At 50.9% G+C, this 22,367-nt stretch overlaps 4 protein-coding genes across 4 annotated transcripts; 2 read left to right on the plus strand and 2 right to left on the minus strand.

The window, feature by feature from the left end:
• Positions 1 to 10,007: 10,007 nt before the first annotated feature.
• Aud_000793 (myo-inositol transporter) lies at positions 10,008 to 11,693 on the minus strand (the record flags this gene model as incomplete). The annotated part of the gene is made up of 3 exons (XM_043286297.1): positions 10,008 to 10,493; positions 10,553 to 11,478; positions 11,525 to 11,693. 3 exons carry the CDS (start codon positions 11,691 to 11,693, stop codon positions 10,008 to 10,010), a joined length of 1,581 nt encoding a protein of 526 aa, XP_043142232.1.
• A 713-nt stretch (positions 11,694 to 12,406) lies between these two features.
• Aud_000794 (cytochrome P450) lies at positions 12,407 to 14,049 on the plus strand (the record flags this gene model as incomplete). The annotated part of the gene is made up of 2 exons (XM_043286298.1): positions 12,407 to 12,512; positions 12,563 to 14,049. The coding sequence occupies 2 exons, from the start codon at positions 12,407 to 12,409 to the stop codon at positions 14,047 to 14,049; spliced, it is 1,593 nt and encodes a 530-aa protein (XP_043142233.1).
• Positions 14,050 to 15,025: 976 nt separating this feature from the next.
• On the plus strand, positions 15,026 to 17,158 carry Aud_000795 (NADPH--cytochrome P450 reductase; the record flags this gene model as incomplete). The annotated part of the gene is made up of 1 exon (XM_043286299.1): positions 15,026 to 17,158. The coding sequence occupies one exon, from the start codon at positions 15,026 to 15,028 to the stop codon at positions 17,156 to 17,158; it is 2,133 nt and encodes a 710-aa protein (XP_043142234.1).
• Positions 17,159 to 17,297: 139 nt separating this feature from the next.
• Aud_000796 (putative ATP dependent RNA helicase) lies at positions 17,298 to 22,122 on the minus strand (the record flags this gene model as incomplete). Its single annotated transcript, XM_043286300.1, has 9 exons — positions 17,298 to 17,919; positions 17,966 to 18,179; positions 18,227 to 18,611; positions 18,661 to 18,802; positions 18,852 to 18,909; positions 18,955 to 19,676; positions 19,724 to 20,611; positions 20,667 to 21,327; positions 21,381 to 22,122. 9 exons carry the CDS (start codon positions 22,120 to 22,122, stop codon positions 17,298 to 17,300), a joined length of 4,434 nt encoding a protein of 1,477 aa, XP_043142235.1.
• Positions 22,123 to 22,367: the final 245 nt, after the last annotated feature.

Consider the following 22,367-nt stretch of genomic DNA (forward strand, 5'->3'; position numbering starts at 1 on the left):
GCAAATAAGTGAATAGTACTCCGTAGGCATAGCAGTAGAGTAGTAGGAACAGAAACGTCAACGTACCAACAACACGTGCAATGACAAGATGATTCTCTACCGCTGACAGACAGTAGGCTGGATAAGACTGCTGCTGCACGGGAATGTAAGGGTAAGGTAGCTGCAAGGCAACTTGTGTGTTGCAAAATGTTTCTCTCTTACACTTTCTGCTGATGGGGTTCTGCGTCCCTCTTCTTCGTTTATCTAAGCCCCCGACCGGGTATGGATCCTTGATCCTTCGGTGCTGGAGAAGCAGAGCAGGGCGGGCACTTGTGGGTCCTTCGACGGTCCGTCAACAAACTACCGCTTAGTAGGCCTGGTTCTTGGACAGTAATAAATCAGAAAAATCCATCCAATCAATGACTTAAAATAGAAAATAAAAAATAAATAAATAAAAAAGAAGAAGACAGGAAGAAATTGCTAAGGAGTTACTCTGAACGGGAGTACGAATAGTAAGTGAGATGATAAGAAAAATCATGATATAATGACAATAATTTAGCAGGAAATGGGATAGTAATAATAGCAAATACCAGGAAGAGCGAGGGGGGAAAAAAATGAAAAAGAAAAAAGAATTGTAATAAATAAAAATAAAAATAAAAAATAAAAAAGATGTGCATCGGCTAAGAGTAGGATCTTCTGGATAGAAGACCGTGCGTCTTTTTTGGCAGAAGGGCCGATACACCGTGGGAACGGGATCTGCTGCTTCTTCTCCTCCTCTTGGTACTGGTAGGCTTGATCCTTCTCTTACCTTACTGTGGCAGGCTTCAGAGTCTAGAATGACAGGACCCGAAGCCCAATGCTGGGTGTCAAGCTCAGACAGACAACCACAGAGAGAGAAGAACGATCCTCGCTCGCAGAACCGCCACGAAGCAAGGACCACCGCCGGCCGGATAAGCTAAACACGTCTCCGAAAAGGAACGACCGTTTGGGTTAAAGAGGACGATGATCTCTGCTGAAGCGCTGTCTTGCGGACTCGGCTACAGCGATTGGCCCGAGAGGAGGATGGATAAATTTGGTACATCAAAACAGCAGGTGGCAGCAATTGAAATGACAGTCAAATTGTACAGGGAAAAGAATGATCAAGCATAAAAATAATAAGGACCAAAAAAATAGGAAAAAAATAAAATGATAAATATAAATGAAAATGAAATAAAATTACCTGTTTCAAGCGCTTGAGTTATGGAAGGCTGCCGAAGATGATGTTCAAGGAAACGAACGTCTGTTTCTGCAGGGTCGGGCAATGATTAAAAACAACTCACGCACTGCAAATCAGCCCCAGGATCAGTTATTGAATTCAAGAGGAATGAGCTGTTGAGGGGTGGATAATATAATAATTTGAAACACCATGTCGTTACTTGCGCTTCATAAACCTCAGGGATTATCTATTGTACATAGTTTCGGACCTGGAGTTAGCTAACCGAAAAATTTCAAATCATAGAGCATATTGACCTGTATTCCTTTTGCCCGCCAAATTAGCAGATAATAACTGACGGATGGCAATTTGAAATGAATACTGCAGAGACTATCCGCTATCCCCAGAGCAAAGTGTTGGGATCGATCGTGTTACTGTAAGTAATTCGATCGTCCTGCAATGCTAGGATAATGCTGGATCGTTCTTGGCGGGCGATCCGTGGCCCAATCCAAATCCTGAGCGAAATTATTCATTCTTTTTCATTTCTTTTTTTATTCATGTATCTTTTAAAGATTTTCTATCCTCGGGATTGACAAATGACAAGACCTTCTGACAAATCGACGAGATAGCGTTTTGAGTATCGTTGACAAAACATTAAGCCATGAGCCTTGCACCTGTTGTATTGCAGTTCTGAGAGCATTCATTTGTTTCATACGAATATTCCAGACTTCAAATCAGCCAGATGGACCATGGTTAATTGGTTATTGACAGGAATGTCTCAGGGTTACAGATGTCTTCGCCACGAGACCATCAGGCCCACCCAAACAAGGCGAACCAGAAAATCCATCGCCGAATACAGTAATTCGTCAACTAAGGGAGATACCAGAGGGATTTCGCTACCATTACAAGTAACAAAGATAAAGAACCATGCAACTTTAATGACTGCAATGCGCAGCGCTGATCGAGATAAAATTGAAGCAATCCTGGCGCCAAGTGGTGCTGTCGGGATGAGCTAAAGCTCGATAGTCAAAGCAAGAAAGATTAGACAAGTTGCAACTAGTACTCCTAACTACTGTACGAACATGTCTATTCTCGATAGAGAGCTGCAAATAAGACAGCTGCAAGATTTCCGCAAGTCTAAACGGCGGTGGATCATAGAAAGATAGCACCTAACTACGATCATGTAGAGAAGCAAGAAGCGTTCGGTACAGACCCAATGATCCACGAACCTCCGATAAGTCGAATCCGTACGCTTCTACCAACGTCAATGCTCCGCCGGCTCTTAAAGATGCTTTCGTCCTTATGACGATAATACCCGCCAAACCCCGAGGACGTTAATTTCCAGAGCGACTTTCACCTTTGTCAGCATCGCTTTGACTCTTGCAAACCCACATTGCGCGGAATGCCAGATGTCAATACGAGGCTTACGACCTGTTTACAAGGGGCTGCACGAGCAGACTAGAGAAACGCCAACGATGAGTAGCTTCCGACCAAGTGGATCCGTCTCGGGCAACGAGGAACCCATTGGCCATGGCGTCACCCACAACCTTGCTAGCTAGTCCACTAACGATCTATGTATCTATTCGTGTGGGCGACAGTGTGTATCAGTGGAATAAGGCTTCGGGTCGATCTGGAGGGCGTTAGGGTGCGGACTGCGGGCCCGCCAGATACAAACCTAAAGAAAGAAAGAATGAATGAATGAATGGAAGAAGGAAGGAAGAGAAGGGACTGAAGCAAGACAGCTTAATGACTAGCTAGCAAGACAATTGGATTGTCATTTCTGACGGAAGTGTCCAAAACGCAAGCCGGTCATTACCGAGTCTTGAGTGTTGAATTTGGGCGAAATGGTCAAATTCGAATCCCCCAACATTCCAGACCCATTCTCCATTCTCCACTGTTTCTGGGAACGTATTTTGTACGGTGTAGTCGATACTAGTTCAGTAAATGTATCAAACATGAGGCAATTAAGAAACCCTTCTTTTCGAATGAAAATAGAAAAAGAAAAGAGAACTATGTCAGCAAGTGAGAAAGGACCATGTCACACAAGAAGCTGCAAGAGAAGAAGAAGCCAGCCAGGATGAGCAAGATGACAGGGATCGGTGCAGATGGCAGGGATGGAACCACTGGTCGAGAAAGCACCACGAAAGCTGGCGGTGGCGCGCGAGGAACAGTCAATCCAAGTCCATAATTTTCATGCTATCATGAGAGTATCCATCAACAGACGACAGCGCTGAAGAGAGGCCCGTGCCAAGCTTGGCTGATCATCATCAGTTACCTACAGTGTACTGTTTAGGTAAGTACGGAGTACTGGTGTATGATTTAGATGGAGACCGAGAATTACCGTAGATTATATCATAGTAAATCTCGACATCAACATAATCGGATCCGATCATATCAAATCGTCAACAATAGTCCAAGAGAGAGTCGACGCAAGACTCAACTAGTTTCCTCATTGGAAGATTCTACGGATACCGCGTCTGTCTTCCAGAATGCTGAATGTCGTTTGATGTATCAGAACCTACAAAGTCGGTCAAGGACACACCCCCCAAGCCCGTGACACGTCCACGATCCAGCCCAAAGTCTCCATCGACTTCCTCTGTGCTGACTGTTTAGGTTTTCTGCCTCTTATCAAATTAAATGTTCGTAGTAATTCTCCGCGTGAGATAGCGTCTCAACCGACCCTTTACGGAGACAATATCAGCCAGGATCCTTTGAACAGGATGATATGATCTATGCCGCTATTTCGATAGAAGGTATTTTTGCCTGCTATGGGTAGCCGGTTCCAAATTCATTGAGAGTCAAAAGAGCCAATACTACTACAGAGGATCGAGTTTCACATCCGACCTCTGTGTCTACATACACCGTCCTGTTGCAGTAATGCCTAGAGCAAGTTCTCTATCCTCCGTATCAACCTAATTGGGCGAAGAAGCTCAGGTTCACTATCGCCGAGACAATATTCCGCGGAAATTATCGCCGTATGATCGTAATCTTTCTATCTTCAACAAGCGCAAGGGCGATATTGCGGTAAGCATGACGACTAAGTGAAGCATCACTCAAGGCCTCACCGCTTTTTAAGATATACTTGTGGTCGAGGTCAAGCAATGTCACTTGGACAGGTACTCTCGATCCAGTTGTCCTATGTTCGGCTGACATGAGGAAAAGGAAGATTGATAGGCCAAGACGACTCTTCTTGCAGCAACTCTCAACCCCTTGCGTGAGGTGGGGCGATGAATGAGCGAGTTCTAAAAGGGCTAGGCTAGTACGGCATACGTACGGATACCGACTTCTGCGTAATGACAAGTGAGACAGTTACCATGATTGATCCTCCATGCTCAGAGTCGGATTCTGAGACTCTGACCCCACCACAGTTCTGCGACACATTGAATCAGCCCCGCTCTTCTAAGTTAGTCAGATTCATCTTACTCATCCGTTCACTTGAACTGTCTGACACAGTGATCTGAAGGAAGTGCCTGATTAAATACAGAATCAACCTGGTCTGGATTTACCATTTCACCGCCCACATTCTGGCAGCTTCCTCATTGACTCTGGCGGCCAATCATACGGTGCCACAGCTGTGTATAGACTATACGTGAGCGAAATCAGCAGGTAATGAGTACCTAGTAGAGGAATTTATTACTACTGAGCATGTAGCACCTGAACAAGCTAGCCATTCTATGCGTGCTGTTTCGGAACGATTGGTACTTAGACAGGATACACGGAGGGAATCAGCGGACGATTTTCGTCGGCCACGAAAGAGCAGTCCTCCGCATGCCGACAAATCCATTCTCAAGGTTTCTGTTGGTGTCGAGATCAAGGCATCAAGCAGTTGATTATTTAGTATCCAGTAATGCTTATGCACTCGGCACAAGGAAGCGTGCCAGTTCGATGCATGTCGAATCTATATACACACATCTTGTTCACCTAATAAATATATATCGTCGTGGACATGTGCTTCCAGTGTACCTGCAGGTCTCTTTCTTCTCTGGGTTGAGCCATTCTGGACTACAACTGCTCTCAGTTATACTACTGACAGTCTCTATTTTCTCCGACATGGCAGATAATTGAAAAGGAGAGCATCACCGTGAACCATTGCGATGAAGATCTACCGTGGCGATAGCAGACATGCTGCGGACGACGGCCCGACTCCCGCAGCCGCCGTACATACAGCAGATCCCTGTGGGGTGCTGTAGCTCCTATTCCTAGTCCATACCAAGTCCCAAGTCCTTGGTGAATAATGAGCTCTGTAAGTCCATCGTATGATCCATTTGCTTGGATGCTGCTGCAGTCTCCTGAAATAATAGTCCCGGGAGAAAGCTTGGAAATGGGTAGGGATAGGTCCAATCACAGGTTGTAGAAACGAGCATAGGCGCCTGGGGAGTTTCCTCTTCCATGGTTGTTTTGAGTCAGAGCTTAGGAGTTCGGGTCTGTCCAATCCCGACCCCGCTCGCTAACTTCGTTAGCCAAACTAGCTGCATGCTTTAGATTCCGCAGCGCAACCATGGATAAAAGCCAGCCTCAACCGCCTGGATCTTCAGACGGTCAGGGCTCTTGTCATAAGTCTAGCCATGGCTCTAGTCCCGGGGCCGGCTGTCAAGGGCCAATGTCATCCAGTTATCCGCCAATGCGCTAGGACGGAATCCGCAAATGCAGTAGCAATCAGTCAAGGCAGATGCGGATTTCGGCGCTCAGGATCCTGGTCGCTGCTTTGATGCTTGCAACCTTACAAATTGTAATCTTGATTAGTGGCCAATCAAAAGCGTGGCGGACTAGTTCTTCATGCTATGACTTGGAAGATGTGGGACTTATTTATGGACTGGTCTCAATTAGTCAATTTCCTAGTTTCCTTATCACCTATCTACTCCGGACTCCGTAGTTTCCTTTGGTACAGACAGAGAGCGGGTTAAATCGGCGCAACTCAAATCTCCTCTCGAGCATGACTGACCGTACCTTTACTCATGAGTGAGAATTAAATGTTAGCAAGATCTTTGGCCAATCATGATGCCAACCAGAGTCACGCTCACAGCTCCATTTACATTATCAATACCACTAATTTCAGCAATGGGGAATAATAATCGGCTAAACCAAACTGTGTCGAGCGACAGCTGTACCTTGCAGCTGCCATGCACTCCAACCTCCGTAGCTAACTAAACTACGTTACGACCTATCCAAGAGCAAATACGGATTCAAACCGAATGAACGCCAGGAATGAAATCCCGCAGCGAAGCTAGCAAAACCAACGGATGGCCTAGAAGCGAAGTTTCGGATTAGCTCGCAGCCAGGACAGGCCAACCGTTCTTCTGCATCCTGCAGGAATTTACCCAGCATTTAGTACTCCGTGTCTACTGCATTTGTATCCGCAGGTACAGTGCAGAAAGGAATCGCTGTATCTACTTTGTGGTAAGTTACAACTTGTATCTTGCAAGGATATCTTCAAATCCATCCTTCTCGCGCAGTCTCTCTACGAACTCTGGCGGGTATACGCGAATACCGTAGACTCTCTCCACGTTACACCGGATTATATTGTTCGTGACCGGTGTGACATGGTAGGGACATGAGGTAGGTACCCTACTATGGATAATCCCTGGTACTTGCAGTATCGGAATTTCTCTCGCCAATCACAGTAGCCAGCAGATCTAGTCTAGTGCGCAAGGCAAAGGTTATAGAAAGTTGCCTACTTATGCTTTTTTATTCGCGATCATCCAGCGCCACAAGTCCTTGTCTCCGTACAGATACAGTCAGGATCTTGAGACCCAACCTGTGCGACCCTACGAAGTATATGCTGTGCCACTCTGTATCTTCTAGAATCCAGCCTGGATGGAATGGAATTGAATCGCCACTCGCCAGCCTATCTGCCTCACGGCACGCTCCGATATGATCGCATCGCCTCGAGTTCACAATCTTCACGACAATGAAGGTATAATCCGCCCAGCAGGGATGCCCTGTAATCATTCTAAGAATGCTCCACCGGACATTTTACATCGCCTGTTACGATTACTCTGTGATGATAGCTGCAATGCTCGAGTCGGCCATGTAATATCGTCCGCCCGTGGCCGAAACGCCTATGAACCAATGATCTACTTGCATATCCTGCTTCTGACGGCGCGAGATAACTAGATATTGCGCTGACAGGTTCCGCAGTCTTGATAGGTTGATGGTGCATGGGGTTTAGATTAACAGCGCCAACGGTCATGGTCAGTTTCGGCTTGGTCTTCAGCTTCGCTCCGGCGCTTGCTGCGACAGCCTAGTCTACGGAGCACAGCCTACAGGAGGGCTAAGCATCATCGAGGACCACAGGATTATCATAGTTACTGGTGATTATATATGATGTGCATTGCAGGTAATTAACCTTACATTGCATCCCGCTCGCTGCATTTTGCGGATGCAGAAAGGCATATCAATAGAGTATCTCACTCGTGAGCGACGACCAAAAATATATTTCTAGAGAGGTACTTGGATAACTTCGTTATTCTCCTCTGTAGTGCAGTACCTTGTACGTGTACCGAATAATAAAATACAATCCGACATCCCCATCCTGGCAGGATGGATCGCTAGATCATCGTCGGCGTGTAACCTCAATGCCACATCCCTGTTTGACTTGACTTGAGTTTTGGTAGGTAAATCCCTAGTCCGTACAGAATTACAGACAAGGAGATGAAATCTGTGCAACAAGCCTTCAACAGCTGACCAGGGTGAGTGAACGTGGACAATATGGATGACGTTGACCAATCGACCGAGCTGAAGACATAGCATGGCAGTCAGTCATCACGGACCTCCTCTCCTGGACTCGGAGGGATTTCCCCTCAGATCATCATCGACACCAACAGACAACAACAACGGTTTGGCCAGGCTCCTAGGTCTTGGGTAGTATCTACCTACTCGGCAAGAAATAGAGGGGCAAGATGATGAAAAATTTACGGATGCTATTGGTGGAAGCGAGAGCTCATCCTGGGGCTGCACATGTTGAGGGGCGTCAAGAGGCGGATCGACTGGCTGTGGGAGCGACCACGTAGTCGACGAGGGGACACGGTCATCCGTGATGCAGCGAACCGTGAGCCTCCAGTGGTCACTGTTATCTATGGCATCTAATAATAAATGACAATGACAATGACAATGACAACGAAGACTAGCTAAATCAAGGAAAAGAACAATTGATTGAACCTACTCAGCGTCGCCAACTGGTCAATACCTCTCAGCTTGGTCACCGCAGTGCCAATGCCAACGAGTCGTAAGTCGTAATAACACCACCACCGGAAATAATCCGAGTCAAATTACTCCGTATCGTAGCGAGATAATCATCAATGATCGATTCATGGCTTGACCGCCGATACCCCCTTCGCCCTCGCCATGCCCCTTGCTTGATGGCGTGCGCTGTCCCCGTACTGTCCAGGGTACAGTACACGGTACAGTACGTGCATACAATACTTACCTAGTGGAGCAGGGTCTGCCAGGTCTGGCCGCCATCCACTTTTACCTTAGCCTGGCAAGTTGCAATGGCAAATGACGGGACCCAGGTTTCAGCTGCAACGACCCGTTGGTGCATATGCGAGTGTTGAGGGAGTAGACTAGGGTGGTTGGATGGGGGTTGTGGATGGACGTGGATCGGTCCAACATCCACTTCCACATCCCCATCCCATCCCCGCTTGCCAGATCATCAGTTTTGATTGCCTTGGTTTGCTGACTTGAAGGTGCACGGGTCAGATTCTGTCTCGACTATCGAACTATCCATGAATAAATGGAGATATTACTACTATGAAACAGGAAATTCAGTACGCAGGGCTCCACATGACTTGAAGGTGTCATGACACTCGTGATATCCGATGCAGAGGCTGCTCACCAGTCGGTCTGTTCATGCTCAGGATAATGACAAGCATGATCTACTTGCCTCGTACTCAATTACACAGTAGCCAAAGTGATGATCACTCTGTCAAAATCATGGCTATCGTGCATGACGTAGCCATGGTGTCTGTATACATCTGTACTACCTCGGATACTGTGCCCAGCACAGCCCAATATGTTACCTGTTAGGCAGTATGTACTATGTACCCCCTTGATTCTCTACATGACTCGCAAGTGCAGAATACCTGGTATACACGTGTATCTGCATACAGAACGAACGAAGACTTCAAGACATCAGGATCATGTCAGATTTCCACCCCAGGAATGTAAATCGTTTCCTTGCTCATCCAACTCCAGCCAGCCACTACTATCAGCAGTTGACTGACCGCAATCTCGTCTTCACCGTCTTTTCCAGCGAATTCAATAGTCTAATCTACTGCGTTCGACAATTCGCGAGACTGATAGTACCTATCTCTCTTGTTGTAGTCCATCTCAGCTCAATTGTGCACAGTACACTGAAGCTGCACAAGTTCTTATGCCTTTATGCAAAGCGATGTAGTCAACCTTATTTTGATGCCGCGACGGCGTTGAGCACTGTAGGATGTAGATGTATACGGCAGATGTACCTGTTCTGAGCTGCGATGGTCTTATATGAACAGAACAAGGAGGGCGTGCATTTCTTATAGTGCAGAGTACTGTACATCAGATAAAGACAGGGATATGGACTTGATCAACTTGTACACTGCGCGTTGACCAGTGCATAGATGCGTAGGCGTATATGTGAGTTTATTTGGACTTCAACTTTGTATCCTATATACTGACACTGACATTTGAGCTTTCGGATGGATATCTGAATGTATCAGCTATGAAGCTTCAGAGCTATACAGACAACAACTATACATATAGTTCAGATGTAGAGTGTGGTTACAGGCAGTCAGTATCTGATGTCACTTGGTTTATCTCAATGGCTAACAATGAGCATTTAACGGCATGCTCAAAACTAGACATCCACCGGCCTCTGCCTTTCCCGAAGCTCCCGCTCCCTCTGCAACTGTTTGGCATACTTGACCCCAAAGCCGTGTCTATAGACCTCCCGCACCGACTCCAGCGGCATATTATGCACCTCCGCATAACAGAAAAAGACAAACACCCAGCCGACAAAGCAAATACCGGCATAGAACCCAAACGCCCCGCTCGGCGTCATGGCCTTCATCATCGACAGAAACGTCGACGAGATGATAATGTTGCATCCCCAGCAGGTCACCGTGTTCATCATCGTGCCGAGAGCGCGGACTTCCAGCGGCAGGAACTCCGTGCCAACCCATGCGATTGGGGCAACGCCGGCGGCAAAAAAGGCTACGTAGATGATAATGGTTACGAGGAGGAGGATACTGGCCCAGTTCATTTCTTGCGTTTGCACCACGGTGAGGTCGTGGTTGACGGGGATCCAGTGGAAGGCGATGGCGGCGACTACTAGAGAGAGTGACTGCGGAACGTTAGCCGTTGAACGATTATCTTGACTGAGCAGAAGGACGGGGAAGCTACCATTCCGAGGACGGTGATCAAGAGGACCACCCGTCTGCCAAAACGGTCGATGGACGCAAAATTGGCGAAGCCGAACAGAAAGTTCGTCGCGCCGACCACCATCGACACGGCGGTGGGTTTGTTGAAGCCTACCATCGAGAAGAGCGTGGCGGAATAGTACATGAGCGTGTTGAACCCGCCCAGCTGGGATATGGCCATGACCATGCAGGCCGTGACAAGAGCGCGCACGTTCTCGCGCACCGTGAAGAGCTGCTTCATCTGCCACCACAGGCTCCTCTCCGAGACTGACACCGCCGCTTCCTCGATGGAATGCTGGATCAACCGCGCTTTCGCATCCACCTGCTGATCAGTGGCTTGTGGGAAGATCCGTTTCAGCACGTGCCGTGCCTCCTCACCGCGACTATGCGAGATCAATTGACGGGGAGTCTCGGGGCACCATGGCATGGCGGCGCCCAGCATCAGGGCAGGAAGCGCCCCGATACCGACCATGTACCTCCAGCCATGGGCTACATCGGTAAACGCAGCGCCGAGTGCGTACGACACAAGCTGGCCAAATGCCACACAGAGATTGTCAAAGACGATCAGCCGGCCGCGGAATCGAGCAGGTGCCATCTCGCCAATATACAGAGGGATGATCATGGCAGCGTTGCCTACGCCAAACCCGACGATGAGCCGTCCTACCGTCATCTGGGCTATGGAATACGCAGCCGCCTGGATCACGGTGCCCACGACAAAGAGCGCACAGCCCACGTAGATGCCGAGCTTGCGTCCGTACTTGTCAGAGGTTAGACCGGCTAGTACTGCACCGATCAGCGCGCCTCCGGAGGTGATGGAGGTGATCAGCTCCTGCTCGCTAGACGAGAGGCTTTTGCCTAGGTCTGTTCCCAGGCTGACCAATACAGCAGAGATGACGCCCGTATCGTACCCTACGTGCGTTAATTGAATGCTCCGTGAATATGTGTGGATACTAACCGAACAGGAATCCTCCCATGGACACCGTACAAGCAATCAGCCAGACAGCCTTTCCCGGGTCGGTCATCTCGATCGAGTCGTCTGGATTCTCGTCGCCCAGATGCTCTTGATGGACGGCTTCCGCTTTGCCATCCAGTGACAGCTTCATCGAGTCGGTGTCGAAATCCATTGCGAATTGATATGATGTTCGTCGCTATACTGGCACACTGGCATAGAGCTGAATAATATTAAGGAGTCAATTCACTCCTTGTTGCCGAACAGTGAGATCACAGCATTTATACTAGATGCATCCAATCGTCAAGCCAAACCTTGTCAACAAACGGAGTATTCTTCATGTAGCCAAACGGACTCTACGCAACACCAAATAAGGGCCCCCAGATTTCCCCGCACTGATTCCCCAGACTCCATACTTCAGTGCATTCATTAGGGCGAAGAGCCGGCTATCGACATCAAATACCGGCGTGGCTTGCGGGATTGAGTCCTTTTCATGGAAACAATAACCGATCCTAGCTTACTACTGCTAGAAGTGGCAGCTCTATCGCGGGGTAATGGACACTATTCTGATCGACCGCGCGGGGACGTTTACTCGTTCCTTGTTCCTTGGTTGCTCCGAAGTATATCGTGGTGGTAGTCCGAAGAGGAAGTATTCCCCGCATATGCATGTACAACAACTGACGAACTGAGGAACATGAACGATTTGCTGATGACATGTCAGTGATTTGGGCTTAGAACCGTCATTTGCCATGTACAGTTCAACGGCCCTCCATCTTCGGTTCCCTACTCAAAGGTCTTCCTCTTGTCTTTAAGATATAAGAGCCTCTCTCTGGTCATGAATTGATCTCCCAACCACTAGACTCTATACTTTTGTTGAGCACAGTCGCGATGTGGTCACTCTTCACAGTTGCCCCGTATGCATGCATACTGGGTCTTCTCCTCTTCGTCTATTTCATTGCCTATCCATTTGTGGAGTACATCCGGGATCCTAAAGGTGAGTAAACCTGTGGTGGTCTGATTCTAATGACAATACTGACTAGTTAGGCCTCCGGAGATATCCCAACTTCCACCCCTTCTCAGGCATGTCTGCCATTCCTTTCATGGTGCTCGCATCCCGAGGCTTCCGTTCCATGGAGCTCATGAAGCTACACCGGAAGCATCCCGTCCTCCGCACCGGCCCCAACACGCTGTCGTACGGGGACGTCCGCGCCATCAAGGACATCTACGGGCACAATACCAAGTGTACCAAAGACCCGTCGTACATCGTCACGGCAGGCACACACTACCATCTCGCGGATGTGGTCGACAAGCCCGACCACGCGCGCAAGCGCAAGCGCAAGGTGCTTTCCTCGGCGTATGCGCTCAAGAACCTGGAGACGTGGGAGTACAAAGTCAGCGACAAGCTCGAGCGGCTGATCGCGCACTTTGACCGGGTCTGCACGAAGCCTCCCTCACCAGCCGTGGCGGAGGGCAAAGCGGCGCCAGATCCGGCGGATCTGACCGTGGACTTTCGCGCCTGGACCAACTACTTTACTCTCGACGCCATTGCCGACATTGGTCTCTCGGAGAAGCTGGGCTTCCTGGACAGCGGCAGCGACGTGTGCACTGCCGAGAGGAAAGACGGGACAACGTACGAGGTCCACCTCCGCGAGGCGCTGTATCCGACTGCGCGCAAACAGTCGCTGATCTTGTGGAACTACGAGTGGTACCCCGTGCTCAACAAGCTAGTAAACATCATTCCATCCTTCGGGCGGATGCAACGCTCGTCAGACAACTGGGACAACATCGTGTGGCGGCGCTCATCCGAACGCCTCCGCCGCTACGAGGCCGGCGAGAAACTAGACGATTTCTTCCAGGCGCTCATGGAGGACAAGAACGGACACCCGAACAACCTGGAATGGGGAGAGATCGTCGCCGAGGTCAACATCATGATGAACGCCGGCAGCGTGACGACCGCCATCGCCATCGCTAACGTCATGTACCAGCTCCTTAAGAATCCGCGCTGTCTGGCCAAACTCCGCGAAGAAGTCGACGCCGTTTTGGACGACGACGAAATCATCGCCCCCTACGATAAAGTCAAGCACCTCCCCTACCTCCGTGCCTGCCTCGACGAATCCCTCCGCATCTTCCCGCCCACCTCCCACGGCCTCCCGCGCCAGACTCCGTCCGAAGGCATGGAGATCCTGGGCCAGTGGGTGCCGGGCAACATCTCGGTGAGCATCTCGGCGCTGGTCGCCCACCGCGACGAGTCGGTCTTCCCGCAGGCGGACCGGTACATCCCTGAGCGGTGGCTGGGCGAGGAAGGCAAGGCGCTGCAGCCGTACTTTGTGGCCTTCTCTGCGGGGGCGCGGTCCTGTATCGGGCGGAATATCTCTTACCTGGAGCAGACCAAAGCGATTGCCTCGTTGGTGCATCGGTATGACTTTGCCTTGCCTCATCCTGGGTGGGAGTTGAAGCGGTTGGAGACGATGAATTTGATATTGGGCGATATGCCTGTGAAGGTGTGGAGGAGGCAACGGGATATGATATAGCATGAATCCATTGTTCTTTGCATTAGCACCGTGATTCAGCCTACATAGCCTGAGTATCCTGCACCGTGATACTGTGCATAGTAGTGCAACCCCACTAGTCTGAAAAAGGATAACTCCCACACATTTTCTTCCACTGTCAACTTGTTCAGTGTCAACCATCTCATCCCGTCGTCCACGAATTACCTCACAATAAAGAAAATGGGCTTCCATCCAATCGAACTCCGTATCCAAGTCCTCTCCCTCTCAGCATTCGGCGTCGAACCCAAAGCCATAGCAGCAGGGCTGGACATCCCCCTCCGCAGCGTCCGAAACATCATTCGCCGCGCCAAAGAGCGGGGATTCGATCCCGCAACGAACCCGCGGGTCAAGATGGAGTACGTAGAGGATGCGGAGAGGTCCGGACGCCCAAAAAAGGGAAGTAAGGTGGTAGCAGCGGAGTCGCAGGTTCAATCTGGTTCTAGTTCTGTTTCTGGTGTTGAGGCCGAGTCTGAAGCTGGGAACCGGGAATCGATGCCTGAGGCGTAGTAGCCCACAAGGGGAGTTTTCCCCGCGGGGAATGTTTCCGTTTGGGGATTGGGGATTGACTGCGTCAAGACAGGCACAGAACAGAACTACTGTTTCTGATACCGCCAACCTTACTGCGACAGCATCTTTCCTACGTGGACACGGACGCAGATTTCTGCCCTGTTGGTCTATTGGTTGTGCCCCGCTGCAATGTCGTCAAAGGCCGATACTTGGTTGTTGGATCGCCATCGGCAAGATGAAGACAACGGTCTGTCAGCTGGGTCATAGTCATTGTATATTCCCGCGATTTACGAGAGATAGAGTTGTGAGGGAAAGTTACCCCATGGGTAGATGGATGGTTCTGCTTTGCTGAGCATATGCTGGACACGCTGTGGCAAAATGATGTCCATATATCTGGGCTCCCCTGGCTGTCTTCCAGAAGACCACTGACAAGTGACTGTCTACACTCAATATGTCGCTCTTCTATCAGTGGAGCTCGCACCCCGAGATTCTTCGGGATCTCTTCAAAGTAATCACCCCTGCAAGTGTCGCCGACTATGCCGCGTTGACTGTCCTCAGCATCATTGGGGGAACCTATGTCTCCCGAGGCATTCTCTGGGACCAGCCCGATCCTTATCTCCATCTTGTGTACGAACGGCCGCAACTGAAGAATGGAGGCGCGGCTGGCGCCAATGCCAATAAGCAGACCCGCAACATTGCCCAGAAAATGGACGAGACGGGCAAGAACATAGTCGTCTTTTGGGGCTCTCAGTCCGGCACGGCCGAAGGTTTTGCACACCGGCTGGCTCGCGAGGTCTCGCTGCGGTTCGGCCAGGAGGCAATGACAGCCGACTTGTCCGATTATGATCCGGACTCTGTTGGTATGATCCCAGACTCCAAACTGGCGATCTTCATTCTCTCGACGTACGGCGAGGGTGACCCCAGCGACAACACCGCCGAGTTCTGGGATTGGATTCACAAGACGCAGAACGTCTCACTGTCCAACCTCCGCTACGTTGCGTTCGGCCTGGGTAACAGCAACTACAAGTTCTACAATCGCGTCGTTGACGTCGTCGTGGAGGCTCTGGATCGGTTTGGGGCTGACTCGTTGATGCCCGTCGGCAAGGCCAACGATGCTGAGGGCACAACGCAGGAAGATTTCATGAGTTGGAAGGAGGATTTGTTCACCACGTTCAAACAGCAGCTGGGTTTTCAGGAAGGTGAGGTCAAGTATATGCCAACGCTGTCCGTCCAGGAAGACGAGTCGCTCGAGCCCATCGACCTTCACCACGGAGAACCGGACAACCGCCGCGACTCGTTCAAATCCTCTGCCCAATGCTCTCCCGTACGGGCAGTCGACATCAGCAGCACTAGGGAACTCTTTACCTCCTCTGACCGTCACTGTCTCCACATCGAGCTCGATCTCAGCAGTCAACCCGAGTTTACATACAAGACTGGTGATCATCTGGCCGTCTGGCCGGGCAATCCAGATGCCGAAGTGGACATCCTCGTCAACGCTCTTGGACTTCCTCCGTCGCGCCACGAGGTACCCATCAGCATCACATCGCTCGACCCAGCAAGTAAAGTGAAAGTGCCGACTCCCACTACCCCCATTGCCCTCTTCCGCTACTACCTAGAGATCTGTGCCCCCGTCAACCGCGACACCCTCCTCGGACTGGCTCAGTTCGCCCCCACTCCAGCAGCCAAGGACTTTCTTCTCCAGCTCGGGCAGGACAAGACCGCCTACGCCAGCTTCCTCAGCCACACTCACCTCACCCTTGGCCGGCTTCTGCAGCTCGCCTGCCCGGCTGTCCCCTGGACCGCCCTCCCACTCTCCTATCTTATCGAGACGCTCACCCCAATCCAACCCCGCTACTACTCCATCTCCTCCAGCAGCGTCCTCGCCCCGCGCAAACCATCCATCACCGTCCTTGTCTCCTCCGCCCCACTCCCGGCGAACCCAAGCCAATCCATCCACGGCCTCACATCCAACTACCTCCTCGCCCTCTCCGCCTCCCTCGCCTCGTCCGCCCACCACCACGGCCTCACCTACCCGCTCTCCGGGCCCAACGCCAGCCTGACTGGCGGCAAAATTCACGCCCACCTCCGCCGCAGCCGCTTCAAACTCCCGCTCCTGGGCAAATGCCCGCTCGTCATGGTCGCCGCAGGCACGGGACTGGCCCCATTCCGCGCCTTCATCGCCGAGCGCCGCCAGCTGGGCCTCCTCGGCAAGGAAATCGGCGAGATGATCCTGTTTTTCGGGTGCAGGGCTCCGACAGAGGATTTTATCTACAAGGACGAACTGGACGAGATGCAGGCTGCTCTTGGCGGTAAGCTGCGCGTCATCACTGCGTTCTCGCGGGTCGTCGGCGGCCAGAAAGTCTACGTGCAGGATCGAATAGCCGAGCATGCCGCCGAGGTAATCCGGCTGATCGACGAGGGCGCGAATGTGTACATCTGCGGCCGGGCGGGGATGGCCCGCGAGGTGGAAAAGACGGTTGGGGAGGCGATGCGAGCGGCCAGGGGGTGGAGCGAGACCGAACTGAACGAGTGGAGCAAGGCGATCAAGAGGAAAAAAAAGTGGCAGGAGGATGTATGGGGATAGTTTTCTGTCATAGTTGCGTGCCGTTTAGAAACTTCTGTCCTATTGACGTCATTGCAAAAACTTTTATTCTAGTCTAGCCAGCCCAGCTTGTAATCGTAAGTCCATAACCGTTTCTTTACTAGCACATAAGTGATCGTGATCACCGCTTCTCGGCCATCCGTTTCCCCGCCTGCGAGAAAATCTGCTGCCAGATCCCGACCCATTGCTGCTGTTTATACGACAGTACCTTCTGCGGGTCGCGGACCGTGCCCGCGAGGATCTCCCGTATGCGCGCATTGAGGATCTTCAGCGCGAGCATGGCCTTCCAGTCGCGGACCGCGAAGCGGATGCGGTTCGCGTCGATGGAGACAACGCCAGCGTACATCTGCAGCCAGTCAGTCAGAAACTCGCACCTTTGCAAAGGTGTAGAGAGGTGGTAGTGGCTACGGACCTTGAATTCGGCCTCTCCGCACAGCAGCGCAATGGCAAAGTCGTCGACGGCGTTTGTCTCAAAGGCGTTGTAGTTCCGGTTGCGGGCCTGCATGATGTGGTAGTAGGAGAGCCATTTCAGGGAGGCGTCGGCGTGCTTGTTGACGGAGGTCGGGTGCAGGGTGACGGACTGGTTGTTGGCGACGTTGCGCCAGCCCTTGCCTTCGCGGGTGAGCAGTTTCGGGTAAAAGCTCCAGGCGATAACCGAGTTGACGACGACGTCGTTGCTGCTGTTTGTGTCGTAATCCTCGGGGATGGTGAAGAATTGCCGTTGGCGGCCGCCGGATCGGGCTCTGCGTTGTGTGAGTCAAGGTAGATGTAAGATAGGTGTGAAAATACCTGTTCAGCAAAGTCTTTTCTGTTGGATCCAAGGTTAGAAGCCCTGCATCTGCAAGGGAGACTATGAGCTGCATTTTGATGTCTTCGATGTTCAAAAGTGTCTGCGAACTGAGAAAGTTCTTCCGGCAAAAGGCATACTCGTTAGCCCCGGGCGTACTTCTCGTGCGCTTCCAGGCGCAGTACGCATTGTACACGGTCAGGAGGTCGGAATCTCCTGGACTAATATTAGCATAGACCTCGCTTTATCAATAAGTTACCTACCCTTCTTGAATGAGAGCCTCGCAAGATCTTTCTGGTTGTTTGATCCCATAGTGTTGACAAATGGTGATTTGGATGAGAGAATGGCGGCAATGCTAATGCAAGCGTCCAGGCACTTGAAGAACACGCCATGGATGATCAACTTTCCGAGGAAGACATCCAGGGGCAATTTGGCAAGCTGCATGCCCAGAGGTGTCAAGCTCTCCGAGTTGGTGAGAGCTTTGACTTCCTTCAGCGAGTCAATCGCACGACGTATGTTCTTGGACGATGGTGGATCCAATGCCTCAAGGAGAGTCTGTTCCACTTCGCCGAGTTTACAGATCTTGACACGCAGTACAAGATCTTGTAGGGATAGCCGAAGCATCTCCGGCGTCTGTTGCTCTGCGAGCTGTGTGGTTGTTAGTATCAAAGGACTAGCGACAGGAATTTGGACATACCAGTTTATCATGTCGATGCTTGGTGAACAAGTGGAAACAGATACCGCTCTGCACCCGTCCAGCTCTTCCTCGGCGTTGCTTTGCATTAGCACGCGAGATAAAGGCCTCCACGAGCCTTGAAAGTTGTCGTCTCTCGTCAAACCTAAAATGTGTCAGCAGGATCTTGCATAAAACCGTCGCATGATACCCACCGCATCGTCTTTTCCTTGCCAGCGTCGATGACTGCTGTGATATCCGGGATGGTGATACCTGGGAAGTCAGCATCTGGTAACCGTGGCAGCGTTGCAAACATACCTGTTTCTGCAATGTTTGTAGCAATGACAATTTTTCTCATGCCCTCGGGGGGCACAACAAAGGCCTTTTCTTGGTCTTCGCTGGCAATGGAAGAGTGAAGTGCATGTACAATCCAGCCTGTTTGGAAGATTGGATCCGAGAGAATCTCATCATTCAGACGACGAATTTCCGCCATGCCAGGCATAAACACCAGGATGGCTCTGCTGTAGGGTGCCATCTCCGGTGCCGACGCCAGTTTCACTAGCAATTTTTTGATGAGCTGGTAGTCGAGGCGGTACTCGTCGAAACTGAGCACTGTTTCGCGAGTTTGCTTGGAATATCCTTCAAGAGTGGCTAGCAGGCCGCCAGCTGTGTCGCCTTCCCCGTTCTCTGACGGCGTGTCGTCCACATCGTCATCTAACACAGTATTCGCCTCGTTTTCCAGTAGGCGGTAGTTGGCCAGCTCGATTGCATCCTCCAAGAACTTCATCTCGACAGGAAAGGTCCGTCCAGGTATATTCAGCACAGGAACACCACCGAGGTATGAAGAGAAACGTTGAGCCTCGAGAGTGGCCGACATCAGTATCAACTTCAAGTCTGGCCGTTTCTGCATCAGTCGCCGAAGCACAATCAGAAGGAAATCGCTGTCAATGGTCCGCTCATGAACCTCGTCAAGTACAATATGAGAAATGTCCTGAAAGTCGTCGGGACGCTCCAGCATCCGTACTACCACTCCGGTTGTACTGCATCAGATCAGTATGACTTCTGAAAGTCGGGGCATGATACATACGCAAATACCAGTCTCGTGGAATGGCTGACCTTGCTTTCCAACCTAACAGCAAAACCAATCAGAGAACGGGCCGTCCCAACGTCTGCTTTACTCTCCCCAAGCTCCTCACTGACTCTGCGCGCCAGGGATATAGCAGAGATCCTCCTAGGTTCCGTCACATAGATCTTGCAAGGATGACCTTGTTTCAACTCATGCTCAAGGATGAACGAAGGTATTTGTGTGCTTTTTCCGCTTCCCGTCTCACTGCAGATGATAACGGCACGATGAGTGTCGAGCGTGTTGAGAATTTCGTCCTTGAAGTCCCAGATCGGTAGGTTCATCCGTCCCTGAACCATGTGTTGGAAGGATGGTGTGGAGGATTTCTCCGCCCATATTCTCTTCAACTGCTCATCAGACTCCTGGACCCTCGCGCCGACCCTCCCGGGAGACTCCGCTTTGCCAGCTGCGCCATTCCTCCGCCGGAAATTATCCGACAGTACAACATCGTCTTCAAAGGTACCCTGATTCTCTTGGATCAGCGTCCTCAGGCGCTTGACAACCTTTTTGTCAACTTCCTCCTCCTGAAGCTTTTTGACATCTGCCAACTCAGTCCACAGATCCCGCCAAACGGCCGGCAGTCGCAGATAGGCTTTTCCTTCTTTCGAGTTTTGTGGGAATAGAATGAAAAGAGCTATCGTAGACACAAAAGCCTCTGCCTGTTGAGATGTGGATGTAGCGACCGACTCCATTGATACATATGTCGCGTAAGAGTTCGATTTATGTGTGACCATATCCACTTCCAAGGGAAAAGGCACGTCTTGAGGTTTCGACCACCTGACTTCAACGGCCTTTCGATTCGTATGTGATGAGGGTGAAAAATCTTTGTAAGTAACCGTACATCCGGTATCCCTAAAGCACCATGAGTTTCTGGTCTACCACAAAAGGAGCGCCTACAGGTTCATACCTGGACTTGCACGTCTCTTCCAGGACCCGTCGAGGACTAAGCCCGGTCCATTTACCGAAGTCACGCATCGTGATAGAGGCTTTTTTGAGCTCTTCTGTAATGATACCAGTCTCCAAAATTGGCTCTTCAGTCTCGAACATATCTCCAAGAAGATCTGCTGTATCTCCCTTGTCGTCCATGAGTCCGGCGCTACTCTCCGCCTCAGTCGATGTCTCATCCGGCTTCCTGACCTCCGGTTCCACAGGCGCACAATTTCCTTCGTCGCGAGCAACACGTCTGGAAAATGCTGCTTCCCTCCTTAGGTCATCAAGCTTCTCCCTCCACCGGTACTCGGCCTCATCACGGTCAAACAACACGTCATTCTCAATGCTTGCAAGTTTACGCTGGAGTCTCGCAACCTGTGGGTCCTCTATGGTGACATTTGCCTGCTCACGACCAGATTTTTTGCCCTTCTTTGGCTGATCAAACAGTTCTGGTCGCAGGTCGTACAGCTTCGTTTGCAATTCCAGGAATTTTGGAAGCAACGTGTCAGGGTCAAGAGAGCTATCAGAGTCGTAAGGACTTGAGGCCACAGGAGTGACCATCTTTACATTCCTCGACTTCTTCGGCTTGCTGTCAACATTCGTTGCCTTTGACGGCGAGGATTCTGTCGGCTGGTTCTCTATTGGGCGTTAGCCTCTTACACTCCGTAGATGGTCACAGCTTAAATTTTACCGGATATAAAAGAAACGAGTCGTTCCGACTCATTGCGTGTTTGAGCGCTCGACTGTGTATAAGATGGTAGTTCAGCGGGAAGGCAGTGCATGGCAAGCCAGTCCAAAGACTCATCCAGGTTCGGGACCACATCTCTATTAGAACTTGTAGATGTACCGGGCAAGTACAGCAGCACATGTTTCAATACCTCCTCGACTTTCACTTCGGGGAACCCAAGTTTCATGAGCGTCTCCCGCAATGTCCAAAGTTTCATGTACAGCTCTTCCTCAGAGCTCGACTTCTTCATGCTAGACGGAGGGCTGATTTCGCGTTCTTCCGCTTCGGCAAGGCTGAGAATTAATTCATGCGCTTCTTTAGGAAGCCACTCCAAAAGACTCAGAGAGACGGCCTGTTGCCGCAGGACCCTCCGCTCATTTTCGAGCTTTGTGACTTGGCGGGCGGCATCGTTCTTGCATTTGGCAGCAAGCTTTTCAACCAGCAGCTGCAACTCTGCGTTCTCCAAATGTTTCTCAAGCTCCTCCGGCGAGTAGTTCTGTAGGGAGGAAGGCACTCGCTTCTCGGACGGTGGCTGGCTCGGTTCTGCGGGGGTTGGCCGGTCACTCTCAGTGACTGATCGGGAATCAACGGTCGATGCAGGGGTCGTCGAGTCTACCGACTTTGGTTTCGAGGGTACGGAAACGGTCGCGAAACCCCGAGCAGGATTGGAGGCCGGTTTCTTCTTTCGTTTGTTGTTGGAGGGCATGACTCAAGAAAGACCAAGGTCCGCCTCGCTCAGAGGGTTCCCGAACGAGACGCAATTAAGACCGTTTCAACCCCACGAGCCGCACGAAAATTGGACTCGAGATATTGACGGAGGTTTTTGGGCCCGTAGGGGGTTTAAAGTGTGAATGCGAGCGTTGAATGTTGAAAAAGTCTCCATGGACGCGAGAGAGGGCCGATGATGTCGGCTGCGGTTTGACGGAGGTCCTCCCCCACAACGTCGAAAAC

The sequence above is a fragment of the Aspergillus udagawae genome, assembly GCF_001078395.1.
Source record: "Aspergillus udagawae IFM 46973 DNA, scaffold_1, whole genome shotgun sequence".
Taxonomy (NCBI): domain Eukaryota; kingdom Fungi; phylum Ascomycota; class Eurotiomycetes; order Eurotiales; family Aspergillaceae; genus Aspergillus; species Aspergillus udagawae.